The sequence below is a fragment of the Leptinotarsa decemlineata genome, unplaced genomic scaffold, assembly GCF_025532065.1.
Source record: "Leptinotarsa decemlineata unplaced genomic scaffold, Ldec_3_MD MMD2_tig00026336_RagTag_RagTag, whole genome shotgun sequence".
Classification (NCBI taxonomy): domain Eukaryota; kingdom Metazoa; phylum Arthropoda; class Insecta; order Coleoptera; family Chrysomelidae; genus Leptinotarsa; species Leptinotarsa decemlineata.
In genome coordinates, this window is record NW_027412692.1 from 2,061,446 (window position 1) to 2,082,523 (window position 21,078).

General features: G+C 35.5%; 1 protein-coding gene across 5 annotated transcripts in view; it reads left to right on the forward strand.

The window, feature by feature from the left end:
* Nucleotides 1-21,078, forward strand: part of DAAM (disheveled-associated activator of morphogenesis-like protein) — a 256,447-nt gene that overhangs the window by 190,442 nt on the left and 44,927 nt on the right. For all 5 annotated transcript variants that reach the window (XM_074183216.1, XM_074183215.1, XM_074183213.1 and 2 more), the window contains one exon: nucleotides 18,261-18,383. In XM_074183216.1, coding sequence (XP_074039317.1) covers nucleotides 18,339-18,383 — 45 coding nt within the window. In that variant the 5' untranslated portion in view covers nucleotides 18,261-18,338. The remainder of the gene's footprint in view (nucleotides 1-18,260; nucleotides 18,384-21,078) is intronic.

The following is a 21,078-nucleotide window of genomic DNA, read 5'->3' on the forward strand; positions in this document are numbered from 1 at the left end:
GTAAACCGGGCATTGGATGCCTGCTTCCACGTAGCCCCGCTGGATACGGGAATGACAGAATCACTTGTGGTTCAGTTATTCCCAACGATTGCTTAATCCTAAGGTGTGTATATTCGTGCCGAGAGGATGAATGACACTGAGCCTATCATCTGTCTTTGCGGAACCTTCGAGGTATCGGGCGCCCTCTCGTCGTAGCATCGCCTTGTCACGGTAATGCGGGGCTCTGCCGTGATTGACCTTCTTCCCCTAGCTACTCGTGGGACTTTTATGGACAGAGTAAACTTCTTTCTGACGCTGAGTCTACTGAGGAGATGGATGTCGAGCTTACGACTCCAACTGACCTCCCTGTAAATTTAGTTCAGGAGCGAATCTACAGAGGAGATGGATGTCAAGCTTACGACTCCAACTGACGTCCCTGTAAATTTAGATCAGGAGCGAGAGCTTCTCATTTCTTCAACTCGTGATCCAACAACGGAACTGAATGTTTGGCGGTGCAGCCAGGAAACGACTGAGTCATCTCCTCAAGAGCGGGGTACCTTATGAAACCGCCCATGATCAGGTTGCGCTCAAGTAATGATTCACCAAAATCAGAGGCGGAAAAGAACTGCACGGTCGAATCTATCTGACTACCTCATTAATGATGGAACAGCACAGCATATTCTTTGTGCCTGCCCCGCTGGGACCAAATCAGGTTTTCATAGTTCGGCAGAGTCGTACTCTTACCATCTGACCTGAAAGACCACTCACCATACAAACTAATAGGCTTCGTTAAGAAGCTGGGTTCATTTGGTCGAGTGTGAATAGGTGTGACCCACAATGAACCCTTGCGCGTTGCGGTGGAGGGTCGAATAGACCCACTCACTTTGAACCTAACCTAACAATCCATGAGCAAACGTTCTGGCATTATTCTCAGGTACTATTTATTGTATTTATTCCATGAATGAACGGTCCGATAGTTTCACTTACAAAATTTTCCTCGAATTATTTCAAAATATATGAAGTTGTTTTTGAAAGTAACTTTATCATTGTTGGGTGAAGAAGTGAAAGACATATTTGACAAAAAAATATTTTCTCTGTCCTTCCTCAATGTACAATCTAGTTCAAACGTTTAACGTTGCTGGGACTTTTTAGAACCGTACAGCACATAGTAAAATTTGCCTCATAAAAATTTAAATCGACATATTTCATGAATTTTAGCAAAAGTATTTTCCTTCAGACACCTCCCACTATATTTTTCGCATTATATTTTTCTGAAACGTGCATGGTGAGTTATGTGATTGGAATCTCATATCACCTAACAACCAGCTCATTAAGCCAAGCGCTTGTTAGAACGTTAATTTCCTAAATGAATGTTTGTATGTGGGACAGGCATGCAGTTCAATTCAGTTTGTTACTAGGATAAGGACATCCACATTTCAATCTTGTTTATTCAGATAACCAATGTTTGATAAATGAGAGTCTTATTGATGAAGTGATAAATGGTCAACGTGGAATATTATAATCACTTCGTCGATGTTACTGAACCGCAAAAATGTAATTGTGATTAGGGACAATTGAACATCATAATTAGAAGTTTAATTTTATCTATCATTAAATAAATTATGAGCAGTGAATAGTTTCCTTGTTCTGAATGTTACAATATTTAGTGATCAACCAAAAATTTAGAGATTATATCTAGTATTTTTCTAATGTGTCATTATCAAACATGTAATTATCGATTCGCGAAGATTATTGGATAATTGTTGGAAAAAACACAAAGAATAATATTTGATTTCAGGACATGTTGAAAGGTGATGAAATTACGCCGTTGTCGAGAAAAAAAAAAGATAAACCCTCATTGAGTAACTAAAGCCCAGTTACAGGCCAGGCAGTTTTACTACCAACAAAATAATTTTTCTAGAAATCAACATGGATTTCTCAAAAGTAGGTCAATTGTAACTATAGTATATAGTTGAATTAAAACGAAAACATTGTTGTCAAGGTTGTGATTCTATATATTTTATCATCATTTTTCCTCATCTGTTTGGTATCATTTTTGTCCGCCACTGCAAGAGACAGATTAAGCCAAAAACGTCAGTAATTTCTGAGAATTTAGTGCCTCCTATTGGAATTATAGTATAGTGCAGGATATCGAGGAAGTCGATGACCCATACTGTGATTTCAGCAGGGCATTCGAATAGAAATACGGCACCGTAGGAAATTAAAGCTGTAAGATATTGATCTAGGTGTATAACAAGGATTGATTCTGGGACCGATAGTATTTATATTCTGCATTTATCATACAAAAGACTCAACAGAATTTACCAGCATTCTTTATTTTATATGCGGATGATACAGTTCTTATCTGAAGAAAAATGGAGTTTGCCACATCAGTTTTACCATATTGAGGAGGTTCTGAACGTGAATCAAGTAAATTCTATCCGCAACTCAACAGTTGTTATTGTTGCACAGAAACAAATCTCGAAGTCCTTTGTCATTATATCAAGTCGAACTATCTAAAGACAATTTTCTTGAAAATATATTCTGACATTGCTGTCTATCTTATTTTTTTTATTTTGTATTTTTTAATATACCCAATATGTTTTGAAATCTTCATTATTTCACAAGACAAAGCACTTCTTGATTATTTTTATGCAATGTGAATTATCGGTAGGAAAGTAATGAATTAAATTCAATTGAAGCACCTTTTTCTGATAGCATCAATGCTTTTTCTTTTAATATTTAAAAAAGGTCACGAATAATATAATTTCATTTGTGTTTTTTCTTCTGATTTAATTACGTATATTCTTTCAATATACGTGACAATGTAACAATCCTAGTAGAACCTATTTTGTAATTTATCCACCTCTTTGACCTATATTTGTGGAAACTATTCTACACATAGTTTGGTATCTTTATACTCATGCAATGTGATTATAACTCATAATTAAAAAATAATCATATTTCACTACGAAAGAACTTGATATATTTGTTGAGCGAAATGAAATGGACTAAGCTTTCATGCTTCATGACATATTGAAGTGACAAAGTAAACATATTTGAAAAACCGAATTCAAATGACATATTCGTTGAACGTTTGGTTGTTTGCCGACAAAGACTTGTTATTTCATATGAGTGAACATTCGAAAGTTATGTCACTTATAATATATTCTTGTATTCTAAGAACTTCGTTAGAATCTTCTTCTATTGAAGGACCATTGAACATTCAAAGTTCTATAGAGAAATATACAGATGACTGCTTTTTATTTATCTATCATTATCACCTTCATGAAATTATTCAAGAAGGGGTGATTTGTCTTTTCAAACGCTTCACAAATATTGGAATTGAAAGATTCTGACTGAAGACCCTCTATGTTACTATTTTGAGAATGAATATGTTTACAATGGTAATAATGGTATCATTTATTGTTTCTTCTTCAGAGAAATGAATGGATGAAAAGCTCCAGGTGTTTCTGAGAAATATATTTTCTAATATAGTATTTCTGTGATTTGTGCCAGTTTTTTCGTAGGTAACATCAATATGAGAATTATACAAAGACTCTTCGCAAAAACTACATTCACATGAAGTATGCGAAAATTAGTTTTTCCTTTCAGTTTGTATTCCAAATTTTCGTTATAAAATTGTGAAAAGTTACATAACGTAATATATGCAATCTTTAATTGTACAATCACCATCTTTAATGGTGTACTTTTTAAAGTACCTATAAATGACATTTTTTTATAACCAAATAGTTGGAGTACAAATTGAATAGGAAAGAGTAATTTCTGTGTTCATATGAAAATAGTTGTTTCGGAAGGGTTTTTTCTTCTAGTTTATATATGAAATTTTTGATTTTATTTCCACGGTAATTAACACTAGTTGATCAGAAAAAATCGGTGATTCTCTCTGTCATCCATGGAAATCAAACTACGAATCGATGATAAGAGAGCTCTTTAACTACAAATGCAAACGGTAAACTAGATGATATATCTGAATCCAAAATGATGACTTATTTTGATATAACTGTATCTAAATCAATATCGTCAGCCACCAGTGTTGATTTTCCAGTTTGGTGCGATTCTAAAATGGAATTTATTTAAAAGACAAACAGTAGAAGTTGCAATATTTATTCCTGCGAAATCCTGCACATCTTTCAGTGAACATTTTTTTTTCGGATGAATCATTAAAATATATTAAGCCTCATACAAATATCAAATAATTTGATCACAATTATCAGAAGCTACAGAGAAAAAGGATTCCACTTATTCTGTGTAGGAGTAATTAGACCTACATAGAAACCAAAATCGATTTCCATACAAGAAAAATGAATTGATTACGAATAATTATAATAATCTTGGTCTATGGCTGTGATGCCAATGCATACCATCTAACCTGGGGAAGCACCAACACCAACGAAAGAGGTGAGCACTTACTACAGCACTTACTACATCATGGCAAATAACTTGGACATTTGAAACATAGGCAATAAACCTACTTTCGTAAATGCGAGACGTAGTGAAGTGATATACGTAACGATAGGAACTACATTTGTAAGTAACTATGTTCGGAAATGGAATGTGTCCGATGAGGAAAGTTGTTCAGACCATCGACACATAAACTATGAAATCGGAGGGATTCAGACCTCGATCCTAACATATCAAAATCCCCGGAAAACAAACTGGGGAGCCTGTACGGTGGACCTGGAAACCTGTTTAGACCGCATGGATTTTGACATCATAGATTCCATAGACATAGAGTTGGCAGCAAATCGATTACAGGGAGCTATCATCTCTACGTACAACGAATATTGTCCTATAGTAAACCAGAGATCAAACAGGAATGTGCCCTGGTGAAATGAAGATCTGGCGAGGATGAGACTTCAAATGTGTAAGGAAATCAGGTTAATGGGACCAATACAGAAGGTCCCTAACTGAGTATAACAAAGTCCTGAGAAAATCCAAGAGAGATACGTGGAGAACGCAATGTGAGGAGGTTGAACAGACCTAAGCATGTGACAAGCTCTACAAAGTACTCTCGAAGAAACCTCAGGTATCAATAAATAATCTGAAGACAAATACGGGAGAGTATACAAAAACCGGAGAAGAGACTATCAGAGAGCTTTTTCGGGTACACTTTCCCGGGTCAGAAATTATAAATCTAACACCGTGCTGGGCGAATTCAGAACTGAAGACCCCGAAAAGGGCATCCAGGGAGGACTGGCAAATAACAAAGAAGGTGATAGATGTGGAGAAAATTAAATTGGCTGTAAACTCATTTCAACTCTATAAGTCGCCGGGACCTGATGGCATTTACCCAATAATGCTTCAAAAAAAATGTGTATAAATCTCAGGGCAAGCTTAGCACTGGGACACATACCAAAAACTTGGAGACTGATCAGGGCCACCTTCATTCCGAAACCTAGGAAAATCGGACAGGACTCGGCGAAGGCTTTGAGACCAATTAATCTCATGCCATTGGCGTTGAAAACGCTAAAAAAACTACTTGACAGGCATATCAGGGACGTATCACTGGCTATCAGACAATTACATCGAGACCAATATGCAGACAGGTCAGGTGTGTCAACTGAAACGGCTCTATGTCGGGTACAAGAAAAAGTAGAAAACACTTACAAAAACGAGGAAGTACTTTTAGCTGCTTTCTTGGACATTGAGGGCGCATTTGATAATACGTCGTTAGAATCAATCATCCAGGCGTCGAGGAGAAGAGGGATCGACAAGACAAGCTGTAGGTGGATAGACTGCATGCTTAAGGAAAGATTGGTATATACAACCATTATGGGGGAAACAAGGGTAGCAAGGGTCCTATCCCCTCTGTTATGGAACCTTGTAATGGACGAGCTAATATGTCTCTTGGATCATAATGGGTATAAAGCACTGGGCTATGGAGACGACTTAGTCATCTTAGTCCAGGGTAAATACAATAATGTAGTGGAGGGATGCATGTAGCAGGCCCTGAACATCATAACAAGATAGACCGAAGAAGAAGGGCTTAACATAAGCCCATCGACCATAGTAGCATTCATCAAGAGGACTAAAACGGAGGGTCTCGGTCCTCTAAAACTTTGAGGTGAATAAATACAAGTGTCGGAGGAGGTTAAATATCTGGGAGTAATCCTAGATTCCAAACTGACCTGGAACCAACACTTGGACAGGATAAAGAGGAAAGCGGAGGTAGCACTGATGCTTGCCAAACGCACCTATGGAAAAACATGGGGGCTTGAACTAGAGATGGTATATTGGCTATACACGATGGTGGTTAAACCCACGATAACATATGCATCTCTGGTCTGGTGGCCAAAGATGAAGCAGGCGACCGCCATCAACAAACTAGGCAAGTTGCAAATACTTGCATGTTTGGGAATAAAGGGAGCAATGAAAATTACCTCAACAGCTACATTGGAGACACTCCTGAATCTACCTCCTTTACACTTTGTGATAATGGGGGAGGCCAGAATGGGCCAATTCAGACTGGAAAACTCACCGAACTACAAAAGATCGGACCGAACAGAAATTTCGGAACAAGTGAAGGAGAACATATTAAATATGTGAACAGGCAACATGACACCGAAGTACACCTTTAACACAAACTTAAAGAGTGGAAAACCATTAGTCATCCCAAAAACATATTTGGAAAAAACACCTGGTATACAGATGGATTGAAGACCAAACATGGAACGGGAACTGGAATATACCGAGCGGATAGAAATCTATACTATATCTAGTATATATAATATATATAATCTAGGAATATATACATCCGTCTTTCAGGTGGAAGTGTATACTATCTTGCAGTGTGCAAGGCTTATCAAATTGATACCCCAAAGAAATGAGTGTATCAATATTTTTACAGACAGCAAGAGCGCAGTAAGGGCTCTGACAAAACCGAAGGTGACATCAAAACTGGTCTGGGAATGCCATGAAGAACTGAATGAACTTGCAAACAGGAACAAATTAACTTTGTACTGGGTGCCAGGGCATTCAGGAATCACAGGTAATGATAAATCTGATGAATGCGCTAGACGCGGATCATCAACTTCATATATAGGTCCCGAACCAGCTCTGGGGGTACCAAAATCATTGGTACGGCACCAGATTAGGACATTGACCAATAAGAAGCACACAGAGTACTAGACAAAAGTACCTGGCAACAAACACACTGGAACTTTCATTAGGTTACCGTCCGAGAAAAGAACTGAAGAACTACTTCAATATAGTAGCGATCGGCTCAGAATAATTACAGGGTTACTAACCGGTCATTGTCCGCTTAGAGGACATCTGAATAAAATGGGGCAGTACAACGAAGACCTCAGCTGCAGATTATGCAACGAAGGGATAGAAACAGCTCTATACACATCTCATGCGAATGTGAGGCACTGAATCACAGGAGGCAGGCAATATATGGACGTACAAAATTACGCCCAGAGGAATATAACGAACATCCAACACGGAACCTGTACAAACTAGTACAGGGAACGAGACTGATGGAATGGGTATCATGAGAAGATGGGAGAATAAACGCAATAAGCCCAAGAGGCTGCAGTATTTTCTGGAGACTTGGACTAAATGGACAAGTCAGACAGCTCCCAAGGTACAAAAAAAAACTTGCCCTGTCTCTCTCGCGAATTATAAATATTGGTAATCAAGTAATACGGAAATTGATTATTGTATTTTTGATGTTTTTAAAGATTGACAAAACCTTCCCAAATTTCAATTTTTGTGAAATTCTACAAAAGTTAAAAGAAACTGTATATTTCTTGAGAATGTATAACTACTTTATTCGTAGTCTTGGTAGTAATACTATCGAACCCACCGAATGTTCATACAAAATGTGTCAGTGAAATCTTCTAGGTATTTCACCATATTCTCCTAACATTTTGAAAAGTTTTTTCTTCTTTCAGTTCATTTTTGAAAAAATTCAGTTGAAGTATGCACTCTTTCAGAAAATTCATTCAGACAACTGACTGGTAAACGGTGTTGCGTGAAAAACTTTCTCAATTGGATGAATCTTCTCGCTCATAATTTCATCTTGCTTCCGAAGGATGTTCGAAAGACCACAAACGACTTATTAAATGTACCGTTAGCACGTGTTTTATGCAGGCTGCACAATCTTGTAATCACGAGCTGTATTTATTTCACAAGGAAAACGTGTTAATATGAAATGTTTCAAGTCTGATTTCCTATCAATAGACGAGGAAATCAGTCTTCAAATGGGTTTTTATAATAAATATCGTTAGATACTTCAATTTTTCAGCGCTATTTTTCATTTTATACAGAAAAGTTTGGGTTTGATTTCTAGCTTGAAATGAAGAACCCCAGTAAAAATACCATACATACCATTAAAACCGGTATGTCCATCTTAATGAGAAGTTATAGAAATTCAACTGAGTTTCAGCAACAGCTCTTTTGAAGTTAGTTTAAGAAAGGCACCAATTGAATCAATTCAGTCAAATACTACCAACAATAAAGTTCTGTGATAGTCGAAACGAGGATTTGATCTGAAAAGAACTATGCCTGATTAATGCATGTAATGCATGTATCCATGATTTTATCTGAATTTCATCTTCACAATCTGCATTAAGAACACTGATTTCCTGTTCAAAATTTTCTCTTGCATCGCGGTGTATACAATAATATTTTTGTCATGGCAACCTTGCATTTTTTTCAGTAGGTGAACCTATCCAGATGTTCTGGAATTGACCATCCTACTGACCATCAAGTGAAAATCCTAGCGCGACTCACAGATCGACCATTTACTCCATCAATAATATGAATTTCATTAGTTCGGACTTCCATTGTCTGATATTATATGAAACGATTTGAAATCCTTGAAAGAACTGATAATAAATAAAAAAAAAATTAAAACGAATAGCTGAAAAATAATAATTGTATTAAGCAAGAAACCTAAAATGAAATAATAGTGAAATAAATTACAAGTAAAAATAAAACAATCCAACAATAAAATAAAAATGAAAAGTTAAGAGATTCCAAGGCAATTTACTTCACGACGTTTCGATTGTTAGTATCCACAATCGTCTTCGGATGATGACTGGAGAGATGACTATTTAGGGGAATTCATAAAGTTACCTATTCATCACCGTTTCTCAATACCGGTATATTTTCGGAGGCTGAAATTTTGTATGTAGGTTCGCTTAGTGTTCCAGATGTGCAATGGAAAAGATTTTCAAATATCCCAAGTAAGATGCCAGTGGCAGAGAAAAATATGCTTCTATAAAATTATCTTTGATATATTCTTTATCTGTGATCAATGTGGTCCCTCACAGTATGTAATTTGAATGAATATTTTCGAAGATATTACAGATTCAAAATTCATCAGGGACATATCGATTGCGCAGGTACCGGGCCAATTATATGTGGCTCTTTCAAGAGTTACCTCTAAAGAAACATATTTGTATTATCTACTGACAAAAAAGCTGTGGAAATTATATATAAAGACAATATGTAGTTTATGTAGTGTTAACATTGCACCTGTGCGGAGCCGGGGCGGTTCACTAGTTAGTATATAATCGGTTGATGAATTGAACTGAAAAATTAAAGTTATGAAATGGCAATATTGTCATTTATGAAGTAGGATGGTATGTGGATGGACCTGCCAATTTTCTAAAGCATATGAAATAAAGAGGAATAGATGAAATGGCAATATTGTCATTTATGAAGTAGGATGGTATGTGGATGGACCTGCCAATTTTCTAAAGCATATGAAATAAAGAGGAATAGTCGTTGGTTGAGATGGTCATCATTTCTTTGATTAAACTCGCAGAAAGTTCCTCGTCTATAGTAATTTACGGCCATCTTCAACCACTGATTCCTTAACGGTGCCTAAGTTTCCATATGGAATTCTATTCTTCAAGGTTGATGCATTTGTTTTACCCAAATTGAAGTGACGATCACAGCTCTCTACTCACTGTGATGGGAGTGAAGGTCTTTCATTGTTAGACCACTCGACATTAAAATATCACTCGATGGTACGTATCCTTGTTCGCGTTGATTTTATCGTGTTGATTCAATTGATAGTGAAACGATATTCAATCGTTTTGTTGTTTAGAATATCAATAAAATAATATTCATCATTGATAGAAAACTATCTATAGAAGTAACTGCCGATTTTATGGGTTGTTTTCTGCTTTTCTCATTAGTTATAAAATAACTTTTCCAGATCTTCTGATTGATTTACATCGATACATGAGATTTTACAACTTGAAAGAAATATTTATGTTGATGATGAAAAATTTTTCCAGCTTGTTTTTGAAAATAATCTTTCAATAATAGTTTCTTATTAGGATTAAGAATAATAGACGAAAATGCATAATGCTTCAATGATCATAGGAACTTGAAAGTTTTTTATTATTGAGTAACTTCGTTCAAGTCTATGGTAATTCACCGAAGGACTCCAAATGTTCAGATACCCATGAACTCAATAGTCGAATACCTTCTGTAATAATGAAGAAAAGAGAATTGAAACTTTCTATGTTTTTTACCACTTTTATTTGTAAATTAACTGGTATCTATCCAGATATCTTCATGTCTTCTAAAGTATTGCCCCTTTTTAAAAAGGTGACGAAAAAGCCATCGATAACTACAGACTAATAAGTATTATTTCAATATTTAGTAAAGTGGTTGAAATTATAATTGAGATTCAGCTCTACGCCTACTTCAAGAATAATACATTTTTCCTAATATGGATTCAGAAAGTGACGCTCAACAATAGATGCAATAGAGCAGGGCAATCACACTACGTTGATGTTTTGTGAGCTGTCGAAAGCGTTCGACTGCGTCTCACATGAAAATTAAACTATTACGTAGTTAGAGGTATTCCGCTTCACTCAATAAGAACCTATCTTACTAATCGTCAACAAGCAGTGATGCTCAACGGTACCTTATCAAACTTTCAAACTGTTATGCATGGCGTTCCGCAAGGGTCTGTTTTGGGCCCGATCTTATTTGTCATTTATGTGAATGACTTGTGCAAATATATGATGCCGTTCAAATCAGTTCACTTTGTAGTGCTAATCAGTGGTTTTATCTAATAAGCTGAAACTAAATGGTCAGAAGACACCATACATCCAGATTTCTGCTAATACTCAAATTATCTCTGAGTGCGAAACTTATAAAGTTAAATTACTGGGCGTTATATGAGATAATAGATTCAACTAGTCTGCACATATTTTTCAACTAAAGAGAGAACTCTCGGGTTCTCTATTTGTTCTTCGCCAATTGAAGTACATCACTAGTGCAAATATGTTAAAAACCTCAACATTTTCACTGTTTCACTCCCATATTAGTTATGATGTACAACTTTGAGGAAACTCATGTCATTCCATTCAAATATTTAGGATGCTAAAGGAGGCATTGACAGTGCTGGCTATTATTGGACACAGAGATCACTGTCAGAAATATTAAAAAAAACTCAGAATTATGCCATTGCCAACTTTATTTACTTATTGTGTTGTGGAATTGGCCGCGGTGGTTGTACACCCGACTCACGATCGGAAGGCCCTGGGTTCGATTCCCGCCTTGACCAGATGTATTTCTCGAGTGAATTTATCTCGTTGAAGTCGGGATGATTCTGCAACCGTGTTAGGAATCACACGTTAAAAGGTAAGACCTCGTTAGTCCTTAGCTCGCACAGGTTATTCAACTTCTGAGAGTTGTCGTTCGTATGGGGGCGACAGCTGATTAACGGAAAAACATATTTTAAACAGATTTTATTATGTATTGATTGAAATCCATAAGAAGAAACCATCTTTGGCGAAACAATGTCATATCCACGAACATAGCACACGAAACGCTCACCACATGAATAAATCGATTTCGTCTTCACTTGTTGCAAAAAAATCCCACAGATTACTCTCTGTACAATATTTCGCCCCAAGATTTCAAAGAAGTCAGTCTGAATACTTTCAAGAGAAAATTGAAAAATATTTGTTGAGACATTGCCTCTATTCTATCGATGACACACAAGTCACTACTTTTTTTTGGTTTTCAAAGTGTTTACACATGTGATTGTTTTTATCTGATTATAAATTTTAACTAGCAAATTTTAAATGTAAAGCCAAACTTGCTACAAACATATTGTATTTTGTAACGTAGTCGAATAAATATTATTCTTATTATGAACCGCAATTACCAAAGAAACATTTACAAATTTCAATAAAGTTGCAGAAAATTAGTCCGTTGAAGGCATTTTTCCAGTAGTATTTTAAGCGTAAACTACAAAGACGACTCTGTCTAGAATTAACCATCTGCCAAAAAGCATTTTAAAATAAATTATATATAGAAATCAACTTTGCACGTGGAATCAGAAGCGAACAAACTCATCATATTACATCTACTGTGACTGTCTTTTAGCCAATTTTAGTATTCCCAGCCTTCTTGAGTTACACATCAATGAAAAATATTAACATTGATAGTGGTTTGTATTCAAGTACGTTCCTTATAGTTTTCACAGCATTCAAAATAAAAGGTCTCCCGGAGAAAATTAAGTACTTCTCTATCCAATCCAATAACCGAGGAACATTTTTAATACATATTTTGACTGCAAAGAGCATAATATTAAAATCATTTGCAAACATAAGTGTGTCATTTTGATGATCAGCATTCACAGTTTGTTCAAGGTCATTATTTGGTCACAAATATACAATCAGTGGAGATAAATCTCATACACTTCCAATCTCTCCATTGTATGTCAAATCACTTTAAAATATACCAATTTTTATTGTTTCATTGTTTTCACTAATACTTTTTTTGTAACATTGAAACAGTTTTCATTATTGGAAGTTCAGCAGCAGAATACTATGATCCAGTTTCTTTCCGGATATCGGTAATTTTACCTACACTGATCATTTAGACTCAATGATATGGAATAAGCGAGGAATTGTATTATTCTTATACTTGAATTGCATATAACTGGTTGATGTGCAGTTATTTTGAATTTCTCGTAACTGATTTTTCTTCAACCCGTAGTACATTTATTTGTCGTAGATAATTTGTAATAACAATTTCGTGCAAGGTAAGGCAAGACGAAAGTCCCATTATTAAACTACGAATAGGAGTAGAACACAAAAATCATCCAAGCATCTGTTCAAAGGTCAACCTATCCCCTAGTTCTGAACGTATCCGAGGTAATAAACTGCATTTCGAAAAGCAAGACCCTGTTTGTTTTTAGTTTGCACACGTTTTGACTTTCGACGATGGAAATTTGTGAGTTGAGAACAGATTAATGTAAAAACCATATTAAATGTATTTTGTATTATGTCAAAAAACTCAAGTTTCCCTTCTAATCCAACCAGTAAGCTTTATTTATGAGGAATACAAAATGCCCAGTAGATTTTAATAATTAGAATTCCTCATTTTCTGATTTTTTATTCATGTAAAGAAGTCATAAGTTAGAAAGGGCAAAAGTTAAACAAGCTACTTCTTTCACAAGAATATCTGTTTTTTCATGCTCAAGTTTTCTTATGACTAGATGTATACATTATTTTTTCGTTCCAATTGCAATTCCGCAGTTTTCAATGAAGTTGCTTCAAGTTTTGTATTGTGGATACATTTTTTGGGAAACTTTTGAGCACAATCATATGAGGTACTAATTTTTGCTTAAAAGGTGGCGAAGTTTCCATGTTGATTTTTCAATTCATTTTTGCTCCATAACCATAACTTCTGGTGCAGGTTTTCTGGAGAATAATTAATGGATTGATTGATCTCTCTCCAATACACGTACATGTGGTGATGAAAGACACCAACATAACATCTTAAGCTGTAGTGTAACAGTGTAACATTATTTTTCGCGATTTCCAAGAATTGGAGAGTAGCATTCTGCAACTGACATTTTTTATTTTAAACAATAATAAGGTCGGACGGTAGCCGGTCGGTTCGACGTGGGTGCTTTGTTCACTCACTCAAATCAACCGCCGTATTGGTCATTGGTTCAAGCCCCAGGCTGAACGGTCGATTTTCACTGGCTATCGCTCAACCCGTGTTAGGAATCACACGTTAAAAGGTAAGACTTCGTTAATCCTTAGCTCGTAAAAGTTTCGACTTCTAAAGGTTATCGTTCGTAGGGGTGCGACAGCTGGTTAACGAAAAAACAGGTTTTAAACAGATTTTTTAAACATACCTACTTTTTGAAAGTTGTCTCCATTTTACTTTTCTTCAATACACTTTTGAAAGATGCAAATCAACGATGACGTCGCTGAAAATTTGCTATATTATGATAAATAATTATTTCAAAGTATCGTCCTTGTTTCGTGGACTAGTTTTTTAAATCGTTTGCACATGACGGGTGAGAGGATTCATCAAATAAACTTCTATATTTTGTTCTGATGTACCAATTGACACGGTTTAGGGACTTTTGATTGTAAAATACATTTTTTTACCAACTTCAGTAAATAAAAAATGTTGAATAATTGTGGAATATTCTCACAATTATCATTTTTCATATATTTTGCTCAACTAATATTGGTAATATTCATTTTATTGAAACTAATATCTATCGATACTTTATAATGATCTTAAGGCCATTTTACTTGAAGAATGTATGTTTCTACCAACTTCAGATAACGAAAAATATTATAGAACTTCAGAATGGACTCCCAACAATAATTTTTTATTAATTTTGTTCAACTGAGATTGGTACTATTATTATAAACTGTCACGTTAAAAATTTTGATTTAAATGAAAGTTTTGGAGTTCCGTGGTGGCCGTGGTAGGGGACGGACGTGCTGATAACGTCCGTCCACAAAGAAGGTACGCGGATGCCATGTGCTATCATGGGGCTCCGTTTTGTGTTGTGTCGTATTAAAACTAAAATGTGAAGTGTCTAAAAAAGTGAAGAATAAGTGGCCCCCTTTATTCACGCCGGTATCCAGGCCGGGGTGGTTCGGATAACCACGTAAAGGGGGCTATATATGTGAAAAATGATCAAAAGGTCTCCCAAGTAGGAGGCGACTTCAAATATCAAACTGTTTTCGTTAAAAAAAAAACTAGTGTTTTTTTATTATAAAAAGTAATAAAAAAAGGGTGGCAGCATTGCTTAGTGCAAGACCGCTGCGCCCCCCGACGAAGCTCCTGTTAATCAACAGGAGGAGCATTGGTCATATGCGCCTGACGATAGGAAGCAACGACCATCCAAAATAGAGAGAGAGAGAAATGAAAGTTTTTGCATCTTTATCCAAAACTTCGACTAAGCTTTAATTCACAGCAGTTGCTCCACAACAAATAATATTTTTCGAGAAATACAAAATTTTTGGTATATTCTGAAATATTCGGTCAGTATTACATGTTGTCTTATTCATAAAAAATGCACTTTTGGCGAATATGATCGTAAAAAGTTCGTGACGATAATGAAAGTAGTCGACTTCAAGATAACGAATAGACTCAATATGTTTATGGTGTCAGTGTTAAAGCAAATCTAACGTATAACTAACTAACGTATTACAAATATTAAATATGTCATGCCAATCTGCGTTTTTGTTGACTGAATTGGGATTACAATGCCAGTCACTCGCAATTTAACGCTGATCGATATTGGCTGGAGTTACTTAATCCGGTCATTTCGGTTATACCCATTCATTTTGAACAGCTCGTTGGAATGCATGTTGACGAAAAAATATTGGATCATTTCTGTACTAGACTCTAGACTAGTGTTTTTCTAAGTGGGCGATAACGCCCTCTTGTGGGCGCTGGAGGCCTATAGGGGGGCAGTAAACGACACAGAGAAGATTGGAGGCGTTGACGCGGTTTAGAGGGGGCGATGACTAATTTAAAAATGTTTTTCTGCTTTTAACAAAAACTTTACCGCTCCTTTACGCTTAACGCGCGTTTCCTCGCGTTATGCCATCAAGAGGACTAGACAGTAACTATTTCCTGTCCGATAGTTGTCAAACTGTATAATAGATGGCGGTAAGTTTCAATGCGAGAAGTTTCTAGTCTCCATTCTCGAAAGTACTGGGGCCGCCCTCTGCCTCATATAAAAGCTCGCGCGCCATCCAGCCAGTAATGTCATTCGGCGATATTACAAAAACAAGTGAATTTAGTTAGCAACTAGCTAGATAAAGTGCTGTACGTGAGGTTGTAAATACTATGAGTGGTGTTATCAGCAAGTTTTCAATACTCGATTCTTTACTTCGGCATTTTTGTAGACAAAATCATGTCGGTAGCAAAAAAGAAGAAACGGCAGTATAGCGCGGAATATATGAAATATGGATTTATTGAAATGTTTGTTTTGATAACATGAATAAAAGTTTTCCTAATATTACAACATTGTGTTTTACATTACCCTCATCAGAAAGTCTTATTTTCACATGACACACATAATTCAATTATTAAAATAATGACTGCAATTGTGATTCTTAAGATGTAGTAAAGTAAAAAAAATTGGGGGTCGCTAGACAAAATAAGTTTGAGAACCTCTGCTCTAGACTGTAGTTGACTCTGATGGTAGCAGTGTTGAAATATTTTATTTTTAGTCGTTCATCTTCATAAACTTATCGACATTGACAGTACGAATTATTTAAGAATAACAACTAACTAATGCACTTCCAACTTAGCTTGGGAATATAGAAAATCAGATTGCTAGAATCAATAAATCAGATCAACATTATAATAATAATTCAAGTAAGTAAATTGTCATTCAGTGTCGTTCTGCCAGGAGAGATAATTTTTAAATGTTCGTGAATTTTCTGACCCTTTTATCTACAATTAACTGCAATAGGTTGACAAAAAAGTATCAAAACAAGCTAATGAAAACCAAAATTTCTCATCGAGAATATACGACCTACTCAGATTGAACAAGAAAAATATTCCTTTATGGTTCAGAATAATCTTTTTGAGATATAAGAAAATAATTCACTATTTATATTGTTCTTCTTATATAGAACTACAAGAAGTCTGTGATGGAATATATCTTTCTTTCAAGGGTAACGTACTATACCAATTTCGATGTTTGAATTGATGGTCACATAAAATGTGGTAATTGGAAAGTTACTTATACGAATCCTCATCAAATGAATGAGTTATTTTTCTAGAAAATAACACGCACATTATTACTGTCCTTCACACCATACAATTCAAATCAATATCTTGGAGTAATCAGAAAATTGAAACTATCGGGCTGAAAATAAATTCAAGCGGCCTGACAAACCAATACGACACGCCTGATAAAAGAAAAGTTGCAATTTGGTTCGTTTTGTTCCACGAAGTGAATCATTTTAAAGCTTGAAGTCTCAGTTTTCTTTTGTGTTGTCTTTAGGTTCTTACCTATTTCAAAATTCAAATTGGTAGTTGGACATGTACATTTGGTTCAATGAATCTTATTGAAGGCCATCATTATCAGTTACAAACTTATGAGGATGACAAAAAATGTGGAAATAAATGCTCTGTTACTCGTGAGGATCCGTAGCGGTTAGTTATTTATGAAAATCCTCATGAGAGTCTTGGATAGCTAATATTTACCATTTGCTCCGCGTTCATACAGTTTCACCTATGCTAGTTTGAAACAACAGATACCACGCTATATAAATGAGATTTTTTCGAACCCTTGAATTCAGTTTTGAAAAGTTTTCCAAAAACTATTTGTAATGCCCACTCATTGAACAGTATATGGTTTTCTACGATCCAGAATTTGTTTGAGTCTGTAAATTAACCAGGAAGATAATATTTTCATCTTGAACTTTGGTCCATACAGGGTGCTATATCGGAAGGAAACCACAAACAAACAAAACGTCATAATAACCAACCAATGTTGCCATTCTTTTGCATTCATTTTACGCTAAAAGTTCAGGTTTTCACCTTTCATTTCAGTTTACCCTATTTTCAATAATTAAAGATTTCGAGAATGGTTCGAAATATTAAATTTCTTGACGTCCTTCAAAAACAACACTTTTGACATAATTTAACCAACATCGTATTTTTCACCATTAGTGTGCTATTGAATATTCGCCACTCAGTATAAATCCCAAAGTATTTGATACTGTTACAGTTATGAATGAATATTTTGTTAAATAATTTTTCACAGATCTATTTGCGTATTTCATATCGTTAAACATCAACCATTAAATAAAGTTTATACTAGTCAAGAATGTTTGCAACAATTTTCTGTAGTACCACCATTTCTTCACTTCGTGATGCTATTCAGTAAGCCGTTCATAAAAACGAATGAAATAAGAATTACATGTTTTCGGAACTACTGATAATATTCCATCAATTTCTCGAAAAGGAAAATTCATTAATTGTATGATTTGTTTCAGGGTTTACCAAAGTGTTCCTTGAAATTTCCTGCCTGGGATAACATCACCAACGCCCTGCCTCGATTGCACATTCCAGCCATGCCGGCCGTGCGATCCAAGCGCGGCTGGTGCGGCTGTCTACAAGTGAGTATTTTTGCCAATATAATAGCTAAGAGTAGTGTCACACTGTGCGTTTTTCCAGTACGGGTGAAACGGTCCAGAGATACAATGAACACAGACTTTTCAAACTACACCTCACGATTTGATCTCCACAAACTTCATTTGAAAAAAATATATCACGACATGTTTCGTTAACACAGTAGCTTCTTCAACAGTGATTTGAATATTACAAGTTACAAATCACTGTTGAAGAAGCTGCTGTGTTAGTGAAACATGTCGTGATATATTTTTTCGAATAAAGTTTGTGAAGATCAAATTGTGAGGTGTAGTTTATGGATCTATGGATCTTCATCAAGTAACGGCCGAATCAATCAGAAAAAAAAACGCACAGATTTGAGGAGGTGGTTATTTACGAAACGTTATTTTTAAAAAATTCGACACTTTCTTCATGTTTCCACTTGAATTTCCTTCCTGGTCCATGTTAGCTATAGAATAGCTCTATATGAAGTTCTGGTAATATGTATTCATGAAAATCTATTAAAATTTCACTTTACAAAAATTTTTAAAACCGTTAACTCTAAGATGCATTACTTCAGCTATAGACAAACGATTGTCTAGGAAAACAGTTGTTATCAGGATTAAAGGCAATATTGGTTTCCTACACCTCTTACAACATTTATGGATCCAGAAAGAATAGATTCTGACAACTTTTCAGATAAAAATCATCATTGTTGAAGCAGACAAAATAATTTTGGCAGCAAAGCATAAAATCTCAGTATTCATGTATACCCCAAGTTGTGCATAATAGAGAAAATATATGTACCTGCTTCCGGAATTGAAATCCTATTGAGCAATACCAGCAAAAGATTGAATCTCATTGAAAAGCACGAGATATATCGAGGAATGCAATCAAATATGTGAAAGTTATTTTATTACATGCGAACCATCAACATGAAACCAAGTTAATATCAGCACTGATTTAAATTATCAATATATTTACGTCTAGACGTATTTGGTGATTGGATGAAAGTGGAAGTGATTATTCGTAAAATCTCTGCCACGAATATCGACAGATGTGATATCTTATATCAGTTCATATGTAATAAAATGGAAGGTTTGAATGACTGCACTTCAGTATTCCGAACTGTACCGAAGAGGAAAATTACAGTTTTTTCTATAAGAAATCAAAAGTGAAAACTATCGAGGAGAGATACGTACGTATAAATTTCTCCCAACTACCTACAGAGTAGGGTGTGATAACCGTCTGTCGAAAAACAAGTACTTCTCCGGCTAATACCATGCTGGATATTGAATTATATTCTACAAACATTTATGCAAAATTCCTCACAGAGGCTAATCACGCAGATGTTTCTCGTTCATCCAGCAGCAGGAACATGCTAAAATTATTCAAGTAGATCACTTTCAGACTGCGGTTTCGAGACTTTACCTCTCGTCAGTACAGGAAAGATCCTACCCAGACAGCAAAGTGTCTGGGACTCGATTAATTTCAACACGGCTCCGCCATATATGAAACATTCGTCTGAGAGAAAGATTGCTAACTAGTGACAACGCCGCATCTCGTGAACAAGGCCCCAAGCGGGGAAGAAACATTTCATATATCAAAACTCTAACAGAAATCAAAAGTGAAAAATATCGCTGGAATGATACATACATATAATGAAATGAATATTTCGAAATATTATTCCCTTCCAACCACCTACACGGTAGGGTGTGGTAAACGTCTGTCGAAAAACAACTACTTACCCGGCTAATACCACGTTGGATATTGGATTATATTCAACATATATTCATGCAAGTAGTTGTTTTTCGACAGATGTTTACCACAACCTACTTTGTAGGTAGTTGGGAGAGAATAATATTTCGAAATTTATTTCTAAATATTTAGTTTATTATTTTTTTATAAAATTATTTACACATTTGGAATTTGGCATGATGCCATCTAAGTATAAAACCTCTTTTCTTTGGAAAAGTAGAAAATCAAAACTGTTCTCTTCCAAATATAATATTATTATTCCAAATTTTTTAGGTGAGGAAATACATCGTAGTGACTTTCTTATTAGTCAGTGGACTATGCTTGATGAGTGCAAGTGTGCCCGTTCCAAAATTGAAGGTCGTTCCTTTCAGTTGTATTGCCAATTGCATATGCAAGAAATGTTCTGTGAAGATTCCTGCACTGACGCCTGCCGGATATAATTCAACGCCCTGCGTGGTATTAGCCAGGGGAGTAGTTGTTTTCTGACAGGCGTCAGTCCATTCAACCTACTGTGTAGGTATATTCGAGACTGGCTTGAACGGTTAAAGTTCATTTCTTTAGATTTATTCACGTAGTGAGTTATTGATTACTGATATACATTTTTATGAAAAGTTTATATCACTGTCACGAGAAAGTCACAAATATTTCTATAGAAATACTCTGGTTTGTTTTTTAACATATTTTTGGGAAAACAAAACAAGACCCAATTTTTTTCTTCGATGGTAGTTAGGTCCATTAGGCCAATTTATTACAGCTAGCATGATTTTTTCGTGAAATTCTGTAATGAAAAAAACTTCTGAAAATTACAGCAAATCCGAGAGGAATTTTTTCATTCGAAGTTAGTGTTTTGAACATCACATTGACTTTAGGTCGATGATGGCCTCCATCTTGTACCGACGAGTGGATAAGGAGTTCGAAACTGGTCTGCAAGTGTGCCCGTACCAA